This window comes from Vulpes vulpes, unplaced genomic scaffold, assembly GCF_048418805.1.
Source record: "Vulpes vulpes isolate BD-2025 unplaced genomic scaffold, VulVul3 u000000652, whole genome shotgun sequence".
Taxonomy (NCBI): Eukaryota; Metazoa; Chordata; class Mammalia; order Carnivora; family Canidae; genus Vulpes; species Vulpes vulpes.
The window spans coordinates 1792551-1812862 of NW_027325771.1; the positions used below are offsets into that span (position 1 = coordinate 1792551).

The 20312-nt window shown below is 34.6% G+C and overlaps 1 protein-coding gene across 3 annotated transcripts in view; it reads right to left on the reverse strand.

Annotated features, from left to right (window-relative positions):
* FCHO2 (FCH and mu domain containing endocytic adaptor 2) overlaps positions 1 to 20312 on the reverse strand; it is a 116552-nt gene that overhangs the window by 71620 nt on the left and 24620 nt on the right. For all 3 annotated transcript variants that reach the window (XM_072745362.1, XM_072745361.1, XM_072745360.1), the window contains exons 3-6: positions 15237 to 15311; positions 11622 to 11763; positions 11377 to 11529; positions 608 to 712 (exon numbers count right to left, since the gene is read on the reverse strand). In XM_072745362.1, coding sequence (XP_072601463.1) covers positions 608 to 712; positions 11377 to 11529; positions 11622 to 11763; positions 15237 to 15311 — 475 coding nt within the window. The remainder of the gene's footprint in view (positions 1 to 607; positions 713 to 11376; positions 11530 to 11621; positions 11764 to 15236; positions 15312 to 20312) is intronic.

The window sequence follows — 20312 nt, forward strand, 5'->3', positions numbered from 1 at the left end:
TTGTCACCTCAGCAAACCCAGCCTATTCTAACTGATACAGTGAATACAATTCATGGCATATTAGATGATAATAGGTGCTAAGGAAAAAAACAAGAAAAATGTATAAGAACATGGGGGTAGAAGTTTTAGGCATGATCCATAAAAGACACCTATCTTAAACCTAGCCCTTTAAATAAGGCTCTAAAAACATTGAATGGGATATAAATTATCCCAAGTTTATGGAAGACAGACTTTATTATGTCTTCCCTAACTCAAATAGAAGTTCTATGAAGGCAGTTCTTGATTATTTGTTAATGGCTATATTCTTAGCAGTGCATCATTTTCAGTTTTCTTCTAAAGCAGAAGTCAATTTTAACAATTAGCTCTGTTCACCATCTATCAACATCCTCACTTTCCCCAATTCTCTTTAGTCCCTTATATTGTCATAGTTATGCATCTGGTCCTCAATCTCCAAAATAAGATGTGTATCTTTAAAACAGCATCAATAAAACACAGATTGTGTATTTTAACATTTTTAATACTAAAGAATTATTTGATACAAGAATTATATTATTTATATCAGTAAAACAAATATCCTGTTTTAGATTTAAAGCTTAAAAATACCAACCTGAGCTGTTTCTGTCATCTTCTGTTCAAAATCAGCTTTTGCTAATGCATACTTCTCCACATAAAGTTTATAGGTATCTGTAGCTTTCTTAGATTTAACAGCTGCCTGTTACAAAACAAAAACATTTTTTTAAAAAACAAAAACATTTTTAACTATATAATGATCTGTTTTCTTTCCTAAGTTCACTTGAAATAACTACTTAAGTGCATTAAAAGGGGTGAGGCCCATGGGGAGTCCAATATGACGTAAACTTTAATATCCTTTTTAAAGTCTTCATTAGTAAGATTTTTTGTTATAGTCACAGAATAATGCAGAAACTAAATGTCAAGTCTCATTTCTGTCTGATGGAATGTGCTTTGAAAAGTTACTTGGTGTTACTAAGAATTCAATCAACAAAAATGTAACAATACCATCAAAATATGCTTGAAATATGCTCCACACCTACAAGTTTTCCTTCCTCCTACAACATATACATGTTCCGTTTAATGTCTGACTAATAAATATAAAAGTAGCTCAAAAGTTGAGAAAATCATTTTCTTTGATGTGTCTGTTTCCATATGCTCCAATAAATCTATAAATTTGTTTTTATTATTGCCTATTTTTTTCAAGATTACTATTACTTAAAAATTGTTATTGCCATGTTACAGCTCTAGTTTTATCAAAGTAACTTATTCAATTAAAACAATATATTAAATATTAGGCAGTGAGGATTCCTGGATGGCTCAGTGGTTTTGGCGCCTGCCTTCGGCCCAGGGCAGTGATCCTGGAGTCCCGGGATCAAGTGCCGCATCAGGCTCCCTGCATGGAGCCTGCTTCTCCCTCTGCCTATGTCTTTTTCTGTCTCTCTCATGAATAAATAAAATAAAATAAAATAAAATAAAATAAAATAAAATAAAATAAAATAAAATAAAATAAATAAATATATATATATATATATATATATATATATTAGGCAGTGAGGAATATGAAAATAAATTATACGGGAATCTTTTCCTATTTTTACCTAGAAATCAGTAAAAAGCAACAAAGCCACAGAAGTAAAGATAAATTCTAAGGAAGACAGACATTCAGAAGAAAGATTACAAAAAAAAAAAAAAGAAGAAGAAGAAAGATTACATGTAATGTGGAGGTTGAAGCAGACATAATGGTTATCAAGAAACTTGACTATTCTCAAAGGACTAATCAATTATCAAAGGACTGACTGATCAATTCTCAAAGGACTGATCAATTTGGACATGGGAGGCTTGGGGGTAAAGAGTGCTGATGTAAATAAGAGTTTAAAGATTGAGGTGCCTGGGTGGCTCAGTTGGTTAAGCATCTGCCTTTGGCTCAGGTCATGATCTCAGGGTTCTGGGATCAAGCCTCATATCCAGCATCCCGTTCTGCGGAGAATCTGCTTCTCCCTTCTCTTCTGCCGTTCCCCCGTTTCGTGTGCTCCCTCTTTGTCTCAAATAAATAAAATCTTTTAAAAAAAAAGAGTTTATTAAAGAAGATCAAAAAAGAGAAGATACAAATTTCAAGATACAAGTATCTCCATTTTCTTGATGAGTTAGTCTGCTAAGAGTGAAGAAGAGTAGGGTAGAGCTAGGAGTTTCACAGGAATGAAAAACATTTCAAGCCAGGTTGTAAAAGATACAACAGGTAACAGCTAGATGAATAAAAGTACTACTAAGAGCCAATGAGGGCTAAATAAGGCTGGAAAACATGAAATTTGTGTAGACCCAATCGGAAACAAAATATAATTATCTCCAGGTATGTTCAGGAGTCTAAAAATAAGAATTAGAAATAGAAAGTTGGGTTTACCTGGAAGTTTTGGGATTGGCAAGAGATGTAGACAGTCCTACTCTCTAAAAAGGTCCCTCTGAATGCTGCTTAAAATATGACGACATACCGTATATTAAACATATATGCTCCATGTTTTCCTGGCATTCTTTTTCTTAAAGGTTTTATTTACTTATTCATCACACGCGCACACACACACACACAGAGGCAGAGACACAGGCAGAGGGAGAACTAGGTTCCCCAGGAGGAGCCCAATGTGGGACTCAATCCTGGATTCCAGGATCATGACCTGAGCCAAAGGCAGACGCCCAACTGCTGAGCCACCCAAGGGTCCCTCCTGGCATTCGTAAGTAATACAGGATGCGACTTTATCTTGTAATGTAAAGAAAACTGGGTCTTGGAGCTTTAGCTTTACATAGTTCTCTCATTCTTAAAATGGGAAGAATACCACTTATTATTTAAAGCTTTAGCAGAGATGAAATGTAACTTAGGTAAAATGATTGGGACAGGATCTGTCATATAGTTAAATCTACAAAATAAATGGTATCTGCTATTACTATGGTTTCTAAAAGTAACACCATCAGGAGAATATATACTTGTATTTTGCTATTATATCTAAAGTTGTACTGAGTTCTCCATCACTAACGTAAGTGGTTAAAACATAATAATTTTGAAATTTACTCCTATGGATTTTTTTTTAACTCTTTTCCCATTGTTTCTGGCCTTTTGACATTATTTCTACTACTGTTCGTATACCTTCCTCTGATATCCTGGCCTTGTTCAAACACGTAACAATTACTAAGTAAATTCACAGGAAACCCAGATAACAAATATATAGATGTGAGGGAAAAAATTTAATGGTTTGGTTATTGGTTATCTGGGGTTTCTGGTTTTGTTTTTTTGTTTTTTTTTTAACACCAAGAGACTTCGGTTTCTTCTTCCAACTCCCTGTATTTTCAGTCTGTGCAAGAATGATCAGCAACTCACAGTCCATGGAGTGATTTTCAATGACAGACCCTAGCAAAATAACATAGTCTCACTAGGAGCCCCTTCCTCTTTGCTTGGTCCTTATCCTAACACCCACTCTTTTTTTTACTGCTGCCCAATAATTTATATGTTAGCTATTTTTTTTAAGATTTTATTTATTTATGCATGAGAGACACAGAGCGAGTGAGCGAGAGAGAGAGAGAGAGAGAGAGAGAGGAAGAGAGAGAGAGACAGGCAGAGGGAGAAGCAGGCTCCATGCAGGGAACCTGATGTGGGACTCGATCCTGGGTCTCCAGGATCATGCCCTGGGCTGAAGGCGGCACTAAACCGCTGAGCCACCCAGGCTGCCTATATGCTAGCTATTAATGAAGACTTGAGTTGTGTTCACTCCTAGAGATATTTGTAACTTGAAAAAAATTCATAAAAATGGAAAATTCTCCCCAAATAGGACTATAATGATTGTGTCTATACTTTTTAAAGTAAATTATTTTATGAGATCTTCCCTGTATTCTTTTTACAGGTTCTGTGCAAAACAGGATACCTCCCAAAAAAAAAAAAAAAAAAAAAACAGGATACCTCCCTTGTGAACTTACCATTAAAACTTCTCTCTAAACTCTTGTTGTGCTCCCCAAAAAGAAGGAAACTTCATGAATACAGAAGGGGAGAATATGTATTTTAGCCTGTAATAACCTTCATAACATCCAGCATATAATGGCAAGCACATGTAGGAATTAAAGCTTTCTACTTCATATAAATTATCACTTCATAATCCAGTGATCAGAAAAATACATGAATAAGACATTTAAAAAACCAAGAATCTAGTCTGTAGCCTATATTTAAAGTAAAATAAACTCTTAATTTTTATTATATTAACAAACAGGAAAATTTCAAATAACATTTTGCTAATGACTATTTTTCCAAGTAAACATATATGCTGTGTTGTAAACAATACAATTACAGTTTCTCACTCACAAGGAATTTACAATCTAATAGGAATTAACAGATAACTGCCTGGAGGGCCATTACTCATTTTAGAAGACCTATGATATATTTCTATAATGTAAACAAAGCAATTATTTTACATTATTCACTACATTTTAAAGTTATGGGACTTCAAGAGATGCAAAGAAGTTTTTTTTTTTAATATTTTATTTATTTATTCATGAGAGACACACACACACACACCGAGGCAGAGACACAGGCAGAGAGAGAAGCAGGCTCCACGCAGGGAGCCCAATGTGGGACTTGAACCCAGGACCCCAGGATCACGCCCTGGGCCCAAGGCAGTTGCTCAGCCACTGAGCCACCCAGGCGTCCCTGCAAAGAAGTTCCTGAAGTATCATTTCTTCTTCCTATACTCAGTCTCTAGAATTCAAACTAGTTTTGGTACTCAAATTTTTGCTGAATCAACAGGGTTAGAATTAATTAATTTTAAAATTTAAAACAGCATACTTGGGGATCCCTGGGTGGCTCAGCGGTTTAGCATCTGCATTCAAGCCCAGGGCGTGATACTGGGGTCCCGGGATAGAGTCCCACATCGGGCTCCCTGTATGGAGCCTGGTTCTCCCTCTGCCTGTGTCTCTTCCTCTCTCTCTGGGTCCCTCATAAATAAATAAATAAAATCTTAAAAAATAAAAATAAAACAGCATACTTTTCTTAACTTTCCTTTTTCCTCCCGGAATATTCCCACTGTACAACTTGGTCTGGCTATGCAACTCTGCACAAACTTATCTGTCCACTATTTCTAACCATAAAATTGTCTTCATCTCAAAAGTTCAGAGTAGGCTCTAACTCAGAAGATAAACGGGTTAGGTTTTTTGGAGCGTACTTTCTGATACCAGGAAGCTGGGTAAAATTTCACTTCTCTTATTTGGAAGCGGAAAGGAAGAAAGAAAATACCATTTAAAGTTCTAACTTACATTTTTTTTTACATCAGCCCTTACTCTTCAAAGGTAAAAATAATAGGCCAGAATCTTAAGGAAATTACATACCAACTTAAAGTGGTATCTTGGAAAACTAATAAAAGGAGTACTTAACCATAAAGAAATAAAATGAAAAAATATTATGAACTCACAAAGTATTTTGAGTAATGAGAAAAACAAATTTGAAGGAAAATAGTATATCATATAAAAAGATGTACAAGCAACTTTAGAATGTAATTGTATTGGAACATCTGTATTTTTTTCAAAGCAGGAAAGAGCCCTCAGAGGAAACAACTGAATAGCAATACTCAATTAAGTCAAAACAACTTTCTAAATAATACATGTATTTACAGATACTGTAAATTCTAGGGTGTGATTATAAAAACTGAATATCCTAGTAGTAATGAATTTGACTACTTTCATAAAGTCGTTATTAAAAAGGGAAGCTTGGAGCATTTGTTCTTAAATGAGGAAATTATGCTTTTTAAAAAAAACAGCTACATTTCTTCTCACAAAAAAAAAAAAGATTGGCTTTAACAGATTACCTACTGACAATAAATATAAATCCCACATTTTACTCATTTCTTTAGCATTTTAAATAAATTTACTAATATACTATGAGAAATATTTCTGTTTAAGAGCTTATAATTAAAAAAAAAAAAAAAAAAAGAGGGTAGCCCCGGTGGCGCACCGGTTTAGCACCGGTTTAGCACCGGTTTAGCACCGCCTGCAGCCCGGGGTGTGATCCTGGAGACCCAGGATGGAGTCCCACATCAGGCTTCCTGCACGGAGCCTGCTTCTCCGTCTGCCTGTGTCTCTGCCTCTCTCTTCGCTCTCTCTGAATGAATAAATAAATAAATCTTAAAAAAAAAAATAGCTTATAATTGCCTGAGTGGCTCACTCAGTTAGGCGTCCTATACTTGGTTTCATCTCAGGTCATGATCTCAGGGTCATGAGATGGAGCCCGCATCACGAGTCTGCTTAAGTTTCTCTCTCCCTCTCCACTGCTTCTCCTTGCCTTGTGCTTTCTCTTTCCCATATAATTTTTTTTAATCTTTTAAAAAAAGACCAAAAAAAGCACCCCTTTCTCTAAGCTGTCCACAGCACAAGGTAACTGAAGCACAGATCAACTCATAACCCTCAGACACAACCATATGCTATAGCTCTGTCTACTATGTTAATCAAAAGGAAATTCTTTAATTTCATCTAAATCATTATACCTTATATTAAATTTTTCTTGGCTTATATCAAAAGACTCAATCATTTCTTTAAGCATAATCTCTAGTTATCATGTATTTTTCAAGTAGTTACTACATACTAGATACTAAATCAAACCGATTGTGTTTCACAAAAAAAAAAAAAAAGCAATATTTAGCCTAGGAATACTTTGATATGGAATTCATACTAATTTACTGACCTATAGCTTACTGACCTATAGGAACTGTTCCTAGAGCTCACACATAAACAATAATCTCTTATTCTGAAATATAGTTGGCCTTATCTATATTTGTTCCTAGCTTTTCCATTTTTTGGAAAAAAATTAACTATTATATAGGAAAAGTGGGAAAGACCCAGGTCCTTACCAGTGCCATTCCCCCTTGATCTGCAAAGATAACTCCCATTATGTAACTTGGTGTTTATTGTCCCTAATACAGTTAGCTATACTTTAAAAGGGTTTTTTTTTTGTTGTTTTTTTTTTTTTTGCAGAAAATTAAAGATTATGTGAAAGGCATCACAATCTACATATTCTCCTGGAACTTTGCTTTTCGTGTCAACGTTATGCTTTTCATATTTATCCATGTCAATTTTAATTCATGTCATTTTGGGGATCCCTGGGTGGCTCGGTGGTTTAGTGCCTGCCTTTGGCCCAGGGCATGATCCTGGAGTCCCAGGATCAAGTCCCATGTCGGGTTCCCTGCATAGAGCTTGCTTCTCCCTCTGCCTATGTCTCTGCCTCTCTCTCTCTCTCGCTCTCTGTGTGTCTATGATGAATAAATAAAATCTTTAAAAAATAATAATTCATGCATTCTAGGTTTTTTTTTCTTTTATAGAAAACATTTTAGAGCACACAAAAGAAGTATAATAAAAACTCCATTAACTCATCATGTAACTTCAAGATTCCTTCCATGCCTCCTCCTCCAATATTTTTTTTTTGATCTGGTATTTTAAATCTCAGATCTAACATTTTACCCTATAAAATTTATTTGAACTCCTGAATGGTACCATTATATGAAACAATCTTCTGTTGCTAAACATTAAGGATGTTTTACATAATAAGATTTTTTTTCCATTTGACAACCAACTTATTATTAGGGGAGTCTAATTCACTTATACATATTATGGCTTTGGTATCTTTGAACTTACTTCTTCCAGCTTACTTTGAGCCTTCTGTCTACCATTCTTTTTTTCTCTACTTTCTCCTTCCTCTCTTATCAATAAATTTTAATATCTTATTTTCTTTTTGCTTATTTAAAAGACTTAGAATAGATTTCTATTCTTTTAGAAGTTATGCTTAATGAACACACTTGATTACTACTAATTCTGACATACCATTAATTTATAAAGGACACCATTTTCTTGTGTACCATTAAAAGAGAAAAATGCTAGCACCTGAAGTATAAAATAATGCCTTATCCTTAAAATTCTAATTTAGTACTTTAAAAAGACCTCTTTTAGACTTACTTAGAAGTACATTTTTATTCTAGTACCATTTCTATGTGATACAGAATAAAAAGGAAAGCAAAATGAATTGTTTGACATACTCCTGTATCTTCCTTATATTCAGATTTGACCCTTCTCAATTCTTTCCAATTCAAAGACTGCGGGATCCCTGGGTAGCTCAGCGGTTTAGTACCTGCCTTTGGCCCAGGGTGTGATCCTGGAGTCCTGGGATCGAGTCCCACATCGGACTTCATGCATGGAGCCTGCTTCTCCCTCTGCCTGTGTCTCTGCCTCTCTCTCTCTCTCATGAATAAATAAATAAAATATTTTTTAAAAAAAGATTGCTAAGGTCTGTTTTTTCCTCACACAATATTATCCTCAATGTCATCAAGACCATTACTGATACAGTACTTCTTAAAAATGCTCTATTATTATTTCCCAGTTTTCTTCTAAATACCAGTGCTCACATTTTCTTACCAGAAAAAAAGGTTTCCAGACAAGTATCAGAACAATTCCTTCCTCAAACGGTCTTAAGATGGTCTGTTATCTAATACGTCAAAGTGCTGCAGTTGTCCAATCACATCACCAGATAGAATCACCAAGTTCACACAGACACTAAAACTACACACAACAGCTACCTAACCAACAGTGATTATATGGTATCATCAGCTGAAGATGCATTCTGATTTCAAAAATGTGAGAAAAAAAGAATTATCTGGTAGCTTTTAATATTTTTTTTCTCTCTGGCATCTAGGTCTGAATTTATCTTTATGTAACCTGATTAATAATCAAGAATGTACTTTCAATCTGGAGACTCTATTCTATTTACAAATGCATATTTAAAGTTTTTATGTTAATTCCAGTTAAAACACAAATTAATCTGCGCACTACTGAATTTCTTCAGGTCTGAAAACTTCTGAACTATTAACTCTTTAAATATTAGGAGACCACCACTCTCTCTCCATGTTCTTCTGGAATGTTGTGAACCTTTATTTATTTTTTTAAAAAAAGATTTTATTTATTTGTGAGAGGGAAACAGAGACTAAGTGCATGAGTGGAGGGAGGGGCAGAGGGAGAGGGAGAAGCAGACTCCCCACTGAGCAGGGAGCCCAGTGCGGTGCTGAATCCCAGGACCCTGGGACCATGACCTGAGCCAAAGGCAGATGCTTAACCGACTGAGATACTCAGGCACCCCAGTAACTTTTATTTCTTTGTACTATGTTCTGGGTGACTTCCCTTCCAAACTCAGCCTTTGACCACATCAAGTCTAAAATTTGTATTCTCTATTTCTTTTTTCTCAATAGCCATATTTTTCATTTCAAGTTTTCTAATTAGCTGTTTTCCTATCTAGTAGATCTTACTTCATTATGCCTCTTTTAATTTCTTAATCTTCTTTATTTATAGTTTATATTTTCATTTATCTCTTTGACCATCCTCACACAAAATTTTTTGTTCATCTGTTTCATAAATTTAAATTTTATCTGGAGTTAATTCTTTTTCCATTATTAAATTTACTGTATCTTAGATTTCTTAGAGGTACTCTACGATTTTGGTTGTTCACTCATTTCAAATGGGAGGCTTCTTATCTTTTCGCCTTTTCTTCTTTGTCCCTCCATCAGTGCTTTGGGATAGCTCCACTGAAGGCAAAGTAAGTGTTATTACCTAGAACTTGTTATGTTTTATCCTTTGTGGTCACCTATCCCCACCTAGCAGTTTGATTTTTCAAATCAAAACAGTTGATGGATTTTGGCATAATAGATTTCCTTCAATGTTTGTACAATAAATAAAAATTGGAAGGGAGAAAAAGATAAGGCACAATAAGTTTATTATTTTAAAACACCATTCCAGACACAGCATTTGTGAATAAAATATAAGAAGGGAAAACAAAACAAAATAAATGCGTCCAAAAAAAATAGAATATTAGCTTGATGAACCAGAAACAGAACAGAAACCCAAAGTAGTGTGTCGAGATTGATTTTGCAGGTTTGTTGGCTCAAAGTCCAAAGTTAGGCTGTGGAATTTAAGCTCTTGTGTGGTAAAAGGGACTAAGTGTTTCCTACTTGAGATAAAGCACAAGAAGCCCCACCCACCATGTGAAGCAAGACAGGTAGGAAAAAAGACTGGGGTGCTGACTAGGGCTAAAGCTTTATTGGAAGATGGGGGCTTACTGACACAGTTTTGACGTGAATCAAGCTAAGGAACCATTTAATGACTATTTTGGCCATATCCCCCGTATTCTTCTAGGGACACAATTAAAAACTACCTTTCTAAGATTGATACTAAATTGAGGACTTTGGGGGCTGGCAGGAGATAACCTGAAAACTGCCAGGTGGGGATAGGTGACCACAAAGGATAAAACATAACAAGTTCTAGGTAATAACACTTACTTTGCCTTCAGTGGAGCTATCCCAAAGCACTGATGGAGGGACAAAGAAGAAAAGGCGAAAAGATAAGAAGCCTCCCATTTGAAATGAGTGAACAACCAAAATCGTAGAGTACCTCTAAGAAATCTAAGATACAGTAAATTTAATAATGGAAAAAGAATTAACTCCAGATAAAATTTAAATTTATGAAACAGATGAACAAAAAATTTTGTGTGAGGATGGTCAAAGAGATAAATGAAAATATAAACTATAAATAAAGAAGATTAAGAAATTAAAAGAGGCATAATGAAGTAAGATCTACTAGATAGGAAAACAGCTAATTAGAAAACTTGAAATGAAAAATATGGCTATTATATTCTCTTCTAGTTTCTTCCCATGTATATATACTTCTATAATTATTGTAATTGCTATAATGCAGTTATAATTTGGTTTTCCTTTTTTTTACAGGATATTTCACATAATTTAGAAAGCTTTCGAAATTATCACTCCCTATGCCTCATTCCTAAATGAGATATAACACATCAAACAAGTGAATGGTTAAACTGTTTTGAAAGGGGGAAAAATCTACTTTCAATTGAAACGCGACTAGGGGAAAGGGCTGTGGTTTACCACAATACTACATAAATGTCTTCAAAGTCAGCAATAAATCACCCACAACACATATTTTAAAGCTTATCTTCAGGTATCTATGCCTTCCTAAATATACCAATCTTGCCTCAAAAAATTTTTATCTCACGTTAAACCTGACACCAACCAGTATCCCTATCAAGTATCTTACTATAAAAATAGCCTGCAAATGTCAACAGCATGAAGAAATTACTTCTTTTTAGGTATTTGCTAATCAATGTATTTACCACACACAAAACATATTCCACAAACCTAGTTCTGTTTCACTTAGGTAAACCATGAACACTCAGAGGTACAGAGTCATCATCTTTAACATCAGATCATTCTGGAGTGTGTGAATATTAAATACAGTCTTATGTTTGAAAGTGCTTTGAAACTCCAGAGATACTACTTTTATTACAATTACCTTTTCTATTTCTCTTTGTGTAGCTCCTTCCTTTTTCAAACGTTCCTGCTCTACACACTTGGCATTGTAATTTTCCTTGGATTTCTGGAGGGCCTGAGTTATGCTTTGAATGGTTTGAACAGCTTCCAGAGTTCCTGCAACTTCTTCTTTAGTCTGAATGGTACAAAATGATTCATCAAAATGACTGAACTGCAAAACACTCAAATCTCTGATCAACTAATCCTTTAGCAGGAAAAAACAGATACCTTTTTATGAGATTTTACTTGTTCTTCTCCATACTTCTGAACTTCCTTTATTAATTCTTGTAATTTTCTAACAAGATCCAAGTGACAATTTGCTAATTTCTCTGTAGATGTTTTGAACACATCCCACACTGGTGCAAATGTTCTGAGGGAAAGAAAATGCAGGAATTATTTAATAAAAGAAAAGTTGAAGACTCCAAAATAGAACCAACAGAAACAATGTGATATTCAGCAATTTTAATTAGATAAAATAAGAAATTAAAATAAATCACAAATGAAATGACTGACAGGTTGACATTGATTTTTAATCCTTGGTTAATTAAAATATTTTTGAACCTTAAGTACACAGAAATCCAGTAAAATATTTACCAAAGATTTGGCTATGGCCCTGTCTTAATTTTATCATACTATTTTCTGAGTTGATTTGGTTGGGTTTTTTTTTGGGGGGGGGGGTTAAAGATTTTATTTATTAATGAGAAACAGAGAGAGAGAGAGAGAGAGAGAGAGAGGCAGAGACACAGGCAGAGGGAGAAGCAGGCTCCATGCAGGGAGCCCGATGTGGGATTCGATCCCGGGACCCCAGGATCAGGCCCTGGGCAGAAGGGGGCGCTGAACTGCTGAGCCACCCGGGCTGCCCTGATTTGGTTATTTAGACTTGTATCAGAAGCCTTTCTGATCACTGTCTATTGTTAAAAATTAACTCGTTACCAATTTTAATTTTTGACTATTTAGTGCTCATTTAAAACGCTTCATCACAAAATAAAAGTTCCCCTGAATTCAAACATACAAAAGTCAAATGCACACATGATTTTATAAGAATCTTCATTATAATTATTTGAGAATTATTTTAAAACTGTTACTTGAAATCTTGTTTCAGGTCATTTTATCTATGTACTTTAACACTAAGACAGTTCTTAGTACATGGTGCATAATGCATGGCATACTTTCCTACCACTTTTTCTCAATATTGAGAATTTAGTATTTTCAGCAGGTGCAAGTATATCCAAGAATTGCTACATGATTATCTCCTGGATAATACTTAGAATGTCAATGAACTCAATCTGGTCAATAGGGAATAATCTTAGGGTAATTTTATCCTGTGTTTTCCTGGGGTACTACCTTAGATAATTTCAAAGCACCTGTTTCGCTCCAGGACCAGACTTCCACTAAAAAACAAATAGCATGAAGCAAAAGGTGGAGAAAATTATTATCCTAATATGCAGTCTGTCCCAATTACCACATTTCCTATCCAGTAAGAATGCTAAGTCACAGTGATCATTTTAAGCAAAAGTAAAGAAGTTTAAAGAAGAAAGTTAAGATACTTAGAGCTGTTCTGATTAGATCTCACCTCGCACTTTAAAATCTAATCAGCATCAAATCTGGCAAGGAGTTACACGGAAAACTTTGGGAGTAAAAAAAAAAAAAAAAAAGATAACTACAAAATATCCACTCACTATAGCACCAAAATACATTACTTCATGTAAGCCTGATACATGATAGTGTGGGTTTCACAAAGCAGGAAGATGGGAGTGTCCCTTTACCAAAAGATTCTTTACACCATAAAGAGATTCAACATGAGACTTCTTTAAGGACAGGTTTCTTTCTTTCTTTCTGTTTTGAAAAGATTTTATTTATTTATTCATGAGAGACACAGAGAGAGAGGCAGAGACACAGGCAGAGGGAGAGGGAGAAGCAGGCTCCATGCTGGAAGCCCGACGTGGGATTCGATCTTTGGCCTCCAAGATCACGCCCTAGGCTGAAGGCGGCGCTAAACCACTGAGCAACCCGGGCTGCCCTAAGCACAGGTTTCTTGAAGGAAGGTCAAAAATCATTACATTTTTAAAAGTTTGATATACACAACTTTTTTCTGGTCAAGCAATACACATTGATGTATACTAAGCAATAAGAAAGAAAACTGACAAGTCTGAAGTTATGTTTAAACAAAAAAATACAGAAAGAGGAAATTCAATTTAACTAAATATACATCAGTAAAACATTAATATTTAAAATCTTTGTCTTAAGTGACGACAGTAACACATAAAATATTATTTATGAGAAACATGCATTCCAAAGAGAAACATTGCCAACATCTTTATTATCAGGAAACACAGTTGAAGTCAATCCATGTTTTTTCTATCTCCCACCTGATAACTAAAAATAATGAGAATTTCCTATAATAAAACCACAGTAGATTGTTTAAAGCCAGCTTCTGCTATTCCAGTTACCTTCTGGCCCTCCTACTGTGGTAATAAATAAACAAGAAATTATGTTTTAGAAGAGGTGTATGTACATAGAGGCTTTAGAAAAAGGAAATTGCCAGAAAAAAAGTGGAGAGATGGAAAAAGAATGAAGAATGAGATTATACTGAAGGAGCAGAGGGACAGAAAGAATGAGAAGACAACTGGGGAAAAAAAAAAAAAAACAGCAATAGATGGCCATCATATAACAGTCCCCACTGTCCTCTAGGTAAAAACGGTGGCAGCTCCCAACGTTCCTAGCCACAGTACAGGGCGATAGAAGGTCCTCTCAGCTGCAATTGTCAGCACTTAATATAATGGACAGTGTGTTTTATAATGGATTCCTCTTTATCTGGGCCACAATTTAGTGAGTTTTTTTTTTAAAGATTTTATTTTTATTTATTCATGAGAGACACACGGGGGGCGGGGGCAGACTCCATGCAGGGAGCCTGATGTGGGGCTCAATCCCAGGTCTCCAGGATCATGCCGAAGGCAGGCACTAAAACCCCTGAGCCACCCAGGCTGCTCTTAGTGAGATTTTTATTTAAATTCATCCAACCACACCAGAGAATACTTTCATAAAAGGCATTCTTAACCAGTATTTTAGTTCACAAAACCATATGTGAATCTAATAATCAGTATAAACCCTCACTGTCAGAAACATGAATACGAATGTAAAAATTCAGGGGATTCACAGATTCATCAGAATCCCAGATACAAAGAAATGTGTTACTATCACTATAAAAATCTTTATAAACATTAAATTATTTTAACATGTTATTTAAAACATATCCTTTCCTCAAATTTTAGATAATTAAAAAATATTAAATATTCCTCCTAGAGCTGTGGTGGTTTAAATCATACAATATTTCTTTCCCAAACTATTAAAGCCATGTAGCGTATCTTACTTTAAGTATATCTTATTTTAATATTCATTTTTCAAAGAACACATTTTCTCACTGCAAATTTTCAAGAGAAGGATTTAGTAAATCTATAAAATCATAGGAGACATTTTTAATGCACTGTAATCATTTCAATAAAGTTTGAGTTTCTAAAGATCATTGTTCAACAGATTTTAAGTGAACTTCTAGAAAATTACAATACCATGCATAACACACATTTATAACCTCAAAATTATACTATCGAATGACTATCTAGTTTAATAATGGGAAAAAATAGGTTTCATTTACTTTGACTGCATTAACTGATTCACCAAGTTCAATTATATTTTCTATCAAGAATTCATATGTAGATATTTTAAATAAGTAAATTACATATAATTATACTTATGAACCATTATGTCTTCAACAAGAACCTAATATTCTCAAGAACTATGCCTACGTCAACATTAAAAAAGAGTTTTTCAAAGAAATTAACTCACCCAAGTTGTGAATAATTGCTTGCCGATTTTGCTAGTTTTGTCATTGACCTGGAGTATGCCTCTTCTATTGTAGCTCTGTTAAATCAAATTTCCATATGGTAAGAGCTCTTAAACACACAGAAAAATTATCAAAATATAATTAAAACTATAGAAACAAAAAAATCCAAATTATATATTAAACATAAGTAGTTACTGGGGTGCCCAGTTGACTCAGTCAGTGGATCATTCAACTCTTCATCTCAGGGTCATGAGTTCAAGCCCTATGTTGGGTATAGAGCTTACCTTTTTAAAAAAAAGTAGGTATGTGGTCATGAATTTCTGGCCTATCCTTAAATGCCCATTGTGCACATCTATTTAAAGAACTAATCTGGTACAGAACTAAAAAAAATTTGTACCAACAAAAATACTTAAAATCATTACTCTATTTTTAATATACCAGCGGTTATGTGAACAACAAGTACAAGAACACCGCTTCTTATATTCCATTTCTCTGTAAACTAATTCAGTGTGAATGTCATTTGCATTTAATACTTCTTAGTGTACTTAATAGTTTTATTATTCTTTAATACTGTGATTTCACTTATTATGCATATTTAAGAGAACAAAAAACTGAGGATTGTCATTTGGCCAAAACCAAATAAAATTATTAGCAAGTCTGAGGTCCTGAATTCAAGGTTTAACCTATTTTGTGATTAGACTGAAAATACAAATATTTCACACTAGAATACTGTGTTTTATATAGCTACTATTTAGCATGTAGGACTTTAAGCTTAAAAAAATCAACCAAAACCATTAAATATGCAAGAAAAAAATTTTTCCCATAGACACATAATCTCAAATACAAAATACGAGATTTTTTCTGAACCTCTTAACACAAGAAAAGTTAGGTTCTATAGTAACTCTCCCATTACTACCCTGTCCCTTCTCAATATGGGCTACCCATAACAGAAATGGTCTACAAACCACCATGGCCCTTCCATCTACTTTGGTAGGTCCAACTACCTTTTTGCTTTAAATGTCCAAATCCAGATCTCTACACTGTTCTTACATCAAATCATCAGTTTAGTATCTAAATGCCTCAAACGTAACTCAGTAGGGATCTTAAGCCCCTCAAACTCAGAATATTCAAACCACACTTATCTTCAAACTCATCCACAATCCCATGCCCACAAAACCCAGCTCTAACAAAAATGAACTATTAACAGTAACTGCCTCTCTCTGATGGAACTGTGCCTTTTTTTGCACCTTTAAACTTCTGATGTCTTTTTAATATATCGTATCACAAAGGCAGTACTTTGATCACCTAAAAAAATGTTAATACAGAAAAAAATTAGTATCTCAATGGGTAAGTTTAACAGCAAAAAAAGTGGCTTAATCTATAACAGTAAACTGATTTAAAAAAAAAAAAAAAAAAAAAACCTCCTGATGAGGAAAACCAGAAAAATATGGAGAAAAAGGGACTAAACTATAAGGCATCAGAGAGCTCAGGAAGCAAGTAGGAATGAGAAGGATAGATCTACGGGAAGGATATCTAGAGAAGTCAGATATCAGCTGATTAGCTTTTCCCTGGGGGGCATCTAGAAGCAGCAGCTGAGACTAAGAAGGGAGCAGAGTTTTTCAATGCTTCACAGGGTAAGGGAGACAAAACTAGATTCAGACTTACCAAAGATGAGAAGCATGGGAAATCTCATGTCCTCTGAGACTCAAGGAGGAAAAAAACATAAGTAGGCAAGCTCTCAAAGGGACTACCAACAGTACCTTTTCAAACCCTGATACTGGACCCTGTATGGATGTCATATACACACTCATAAAACCTTCAGACATAAGCAAATAAGACAAATGAACAAAACCCAGGAGGAACAAATTAGCAACGTTCTAAATGCTGAGAATGTAAAGCTGAGATTTTATGAGTTTATATATTATCTTTAAGGAGACTGTACATTAAATCAAGAATTTCAGGGGAACCTGGCTGGCTCAGTCAGTAGAACATGTGACTCTTGATCTCAGGATCCTGAATTCAAGCCCCACATTGGGTGCAGACTGTACAGGTGTATAGATAGATATATATAAAATATAAATAATGAATAAAATATAAAGAATTTCAGTCAAGAAATGGAAGTCAAAAAAAAAAAAAGAAATGGAAGTCATTTTTAAAAAGTGAAGTAAAAGCAGAGCAAATTTGAAAAGAGACACAAATTCTGTATCTGAAAAATACAATATCAAAAATTATTATCTTGGGCACCTGGGTGGCTCAGTTAAGCATCTACCTTCAGCTCTTCAGCTCAGGTCAGGATCCCAGGGTCCTGGGATAAAAGCCCTGTATTGGGCTCCCTGTTAAGCAGGGAGTCTGCTTCTTCCTCTACTCCCTCCCTCCTGCTCGTGATCTCTCTCTTACATTGTCTCTCAAACAAATAAAATCTAAAAAAAAAAAAAATATCTCAACTCATGGGGTTAAATAGCAGATTCAATATATTATGGTAAGAATTAATAAACAGGAAGAGAAGTGAGAAGACTCTATCCTGGTATAAAGCTCAGAGAGAGAAAAAAAAAAAAAATAAAGCTCAGAGAGACAAAAGAGGGATCCCTGGGTGGCTCAGCGGTTTGGCATCTGCCTTTGGCCCAGGGTGTGATCCTGGAGTCCCGGGATCAAAACCCACATCGGGCTCCCTGCATGGAGCCTGCTTCTCCCTCTGCCTGTGTCTCTGCCTCTCTCTATGTGTCTTTCATGAATAAATAGATAAAAATCTTAAAAAAAAAAAAAAAAGGCCAAAGAGTGGAAAAGAGAGAAGAGAAATGGAAGCATGGAAAACACAGAAAGGACAAAGTAAAAAAATCTAATGTGTAAAGGGAAAAAACATTTCCAGAGATAATGACGGACCATTTTCCAAAGCTGACAAAAGATATCAAACAACAGATCCAAGTAGCCCAACAAACCTAAGAGGATAAATAAAAAGAAATCTATACTTCATCAAATAGTAAAGCTATGTCTATTCCTAGGTAACATATGTTTACACACAGGTGAAAACTGCTGAAAATGAAAGGCTAAAAGAAAATATTAAAAGCAGCTAAACCCTTCCTACCACCAAATGTTACCTTTAAAGAAGCAAAAATTACTCATAGCTAACATCTCAACAGTAGATGCTAGAATTAATTTTTTTAAAATGCAGTGAAATGCAAAACTGTGAAAATCCTAGAAGATAACGTAAGAGAGAAGACCCAGAAGACCCTGGGTATGGTGATGTCTTTTCAGATGAACAACAAAGGTAAAAATCTATGACAGAAATCAATAATAAGTTGGACTTCATTATAATTAAAAATTTCTGCTCTGTGAAAAACAATGTCAAGAAAATGAAAAGCCATAGACTGGGAGAAACTACTACAAATGATACATCTGAAAAAGTATTATTACCTCAAATATACAAAGAACTCTTTAAATTGAACAATAAGACAACAACCTGATTAAAAAATGGGCCAATGACCTCAAAAGATAGCTCACACACACACAAAAAAAGATATACAGGTGGCAAATAAGCATATGAAAAGATGCTACACATTATATGTCATCAAGGAAATGTAAATTAAAACAAGATACAACTACATACCCATTAGAAGGACCAAAGTCTAAACCACTGAGAAAATCAAATACTATCAAGGATGTGGAGCAAAGAAATTCTCATTCATGGCTGATAGAAATGCAAAATGATACAGTCATTTTGGCAGTTACTTACAAAACTAAACATATTCTTACTGTATAATCCAGCAAAGGAATTCTTTGGTATCTACCCAAAAGAGTTGGAAAGTTATGTCCACACAAAAATCCACAAATACTTAGGGCACCTTTATTCATTACTACCAAAACTTGGAAGCAGCCAACATACTGTTCGATAGGTAAATGGATAAACTGGTACATACAAACAATAGAATATTATTCAATACTAAAAGAAATGGGTCACCAAGGCATGAAAAGATATTAAGGCACCTTAAATGCATATTACTAAGTGAAAGAAACCAATCTGAAAAGTCTATTACATACTGTATAATTTCAACTATATGACATTTGGAAAAGGCAAAACTATGAAAACAGTGAAAAATAACACAAACAATTCCTAAGACAGTGAAAATACTCTACGTAATACTGGAACAATGGATACATACCATTATTTGTCCAAACCACATAATGTACAATACTAAGGGTGAATCTCAAGGGAAAACAATGGACTTTGGGTAATTATAATGTGCCAATGTAGGTTCATCCTTGGTAAAAAAAAAAAAAAAAAAAATGTACCATACTCCAGAGGGGTGGGAAGATGGACAAAATAGGTGAAGGGGATTAAGAGATACAAACTTCCAGTGCACAATAAATAAATTATAGGTATGAAAAGTACAGAACTGGGGGGGCACCTGGGTAGCTCAGTGCTTGAGTGTCTGCCTTTGGCTCAGGGCGTGATCCCAGATCTCAATCCTAGGACTGAGGCCCACATATCAGGCTTCCCTCTCATGAATAAATAAAATCTTCAAAAAAAAAAAAAAAAAAAAAAAGAAAAAAGAAAAGTACAACATTGCGAACAGAGTCAACAATATTGGAATAACTTTGGATAGTGACAGAGGTAACCACAGTTACAGTGGTAAGCCTTCTCTAACGTACAGAATTGCAAATTCCCTATGTTGTAAGCCTGAAACTAATATAAATTTGTATGCCAACTATACATCAATTAAAATTTTTTAAATAAAAATTTGTTTAAATAAGAAATAAAAAAAAAACGTTTTAAATATACCATTCTGGTGAAGGATGTTCAAAATAGGGGAGGCTATGCATGTGTAGGAGCAGAGATAAATGGGAAATCTCCATATCTTCCTCTCATTTTTGTTGTAAACCTAGGATAACCACTAAAAGAAAAAGTAAAAGAGGGTATTACTTCTAAGCTAATAGAAGAAAAGATAATTTTTTAAAAGGCCAAAAAGCAAGAAAGAAGAGGAAAAAATAAAACATAAATAGGATACATAGATAACAAATACTAAAATAACATAGAGTCTGGCAACCTACAGCACCATCAGCCAAATATGGCCCATTACACT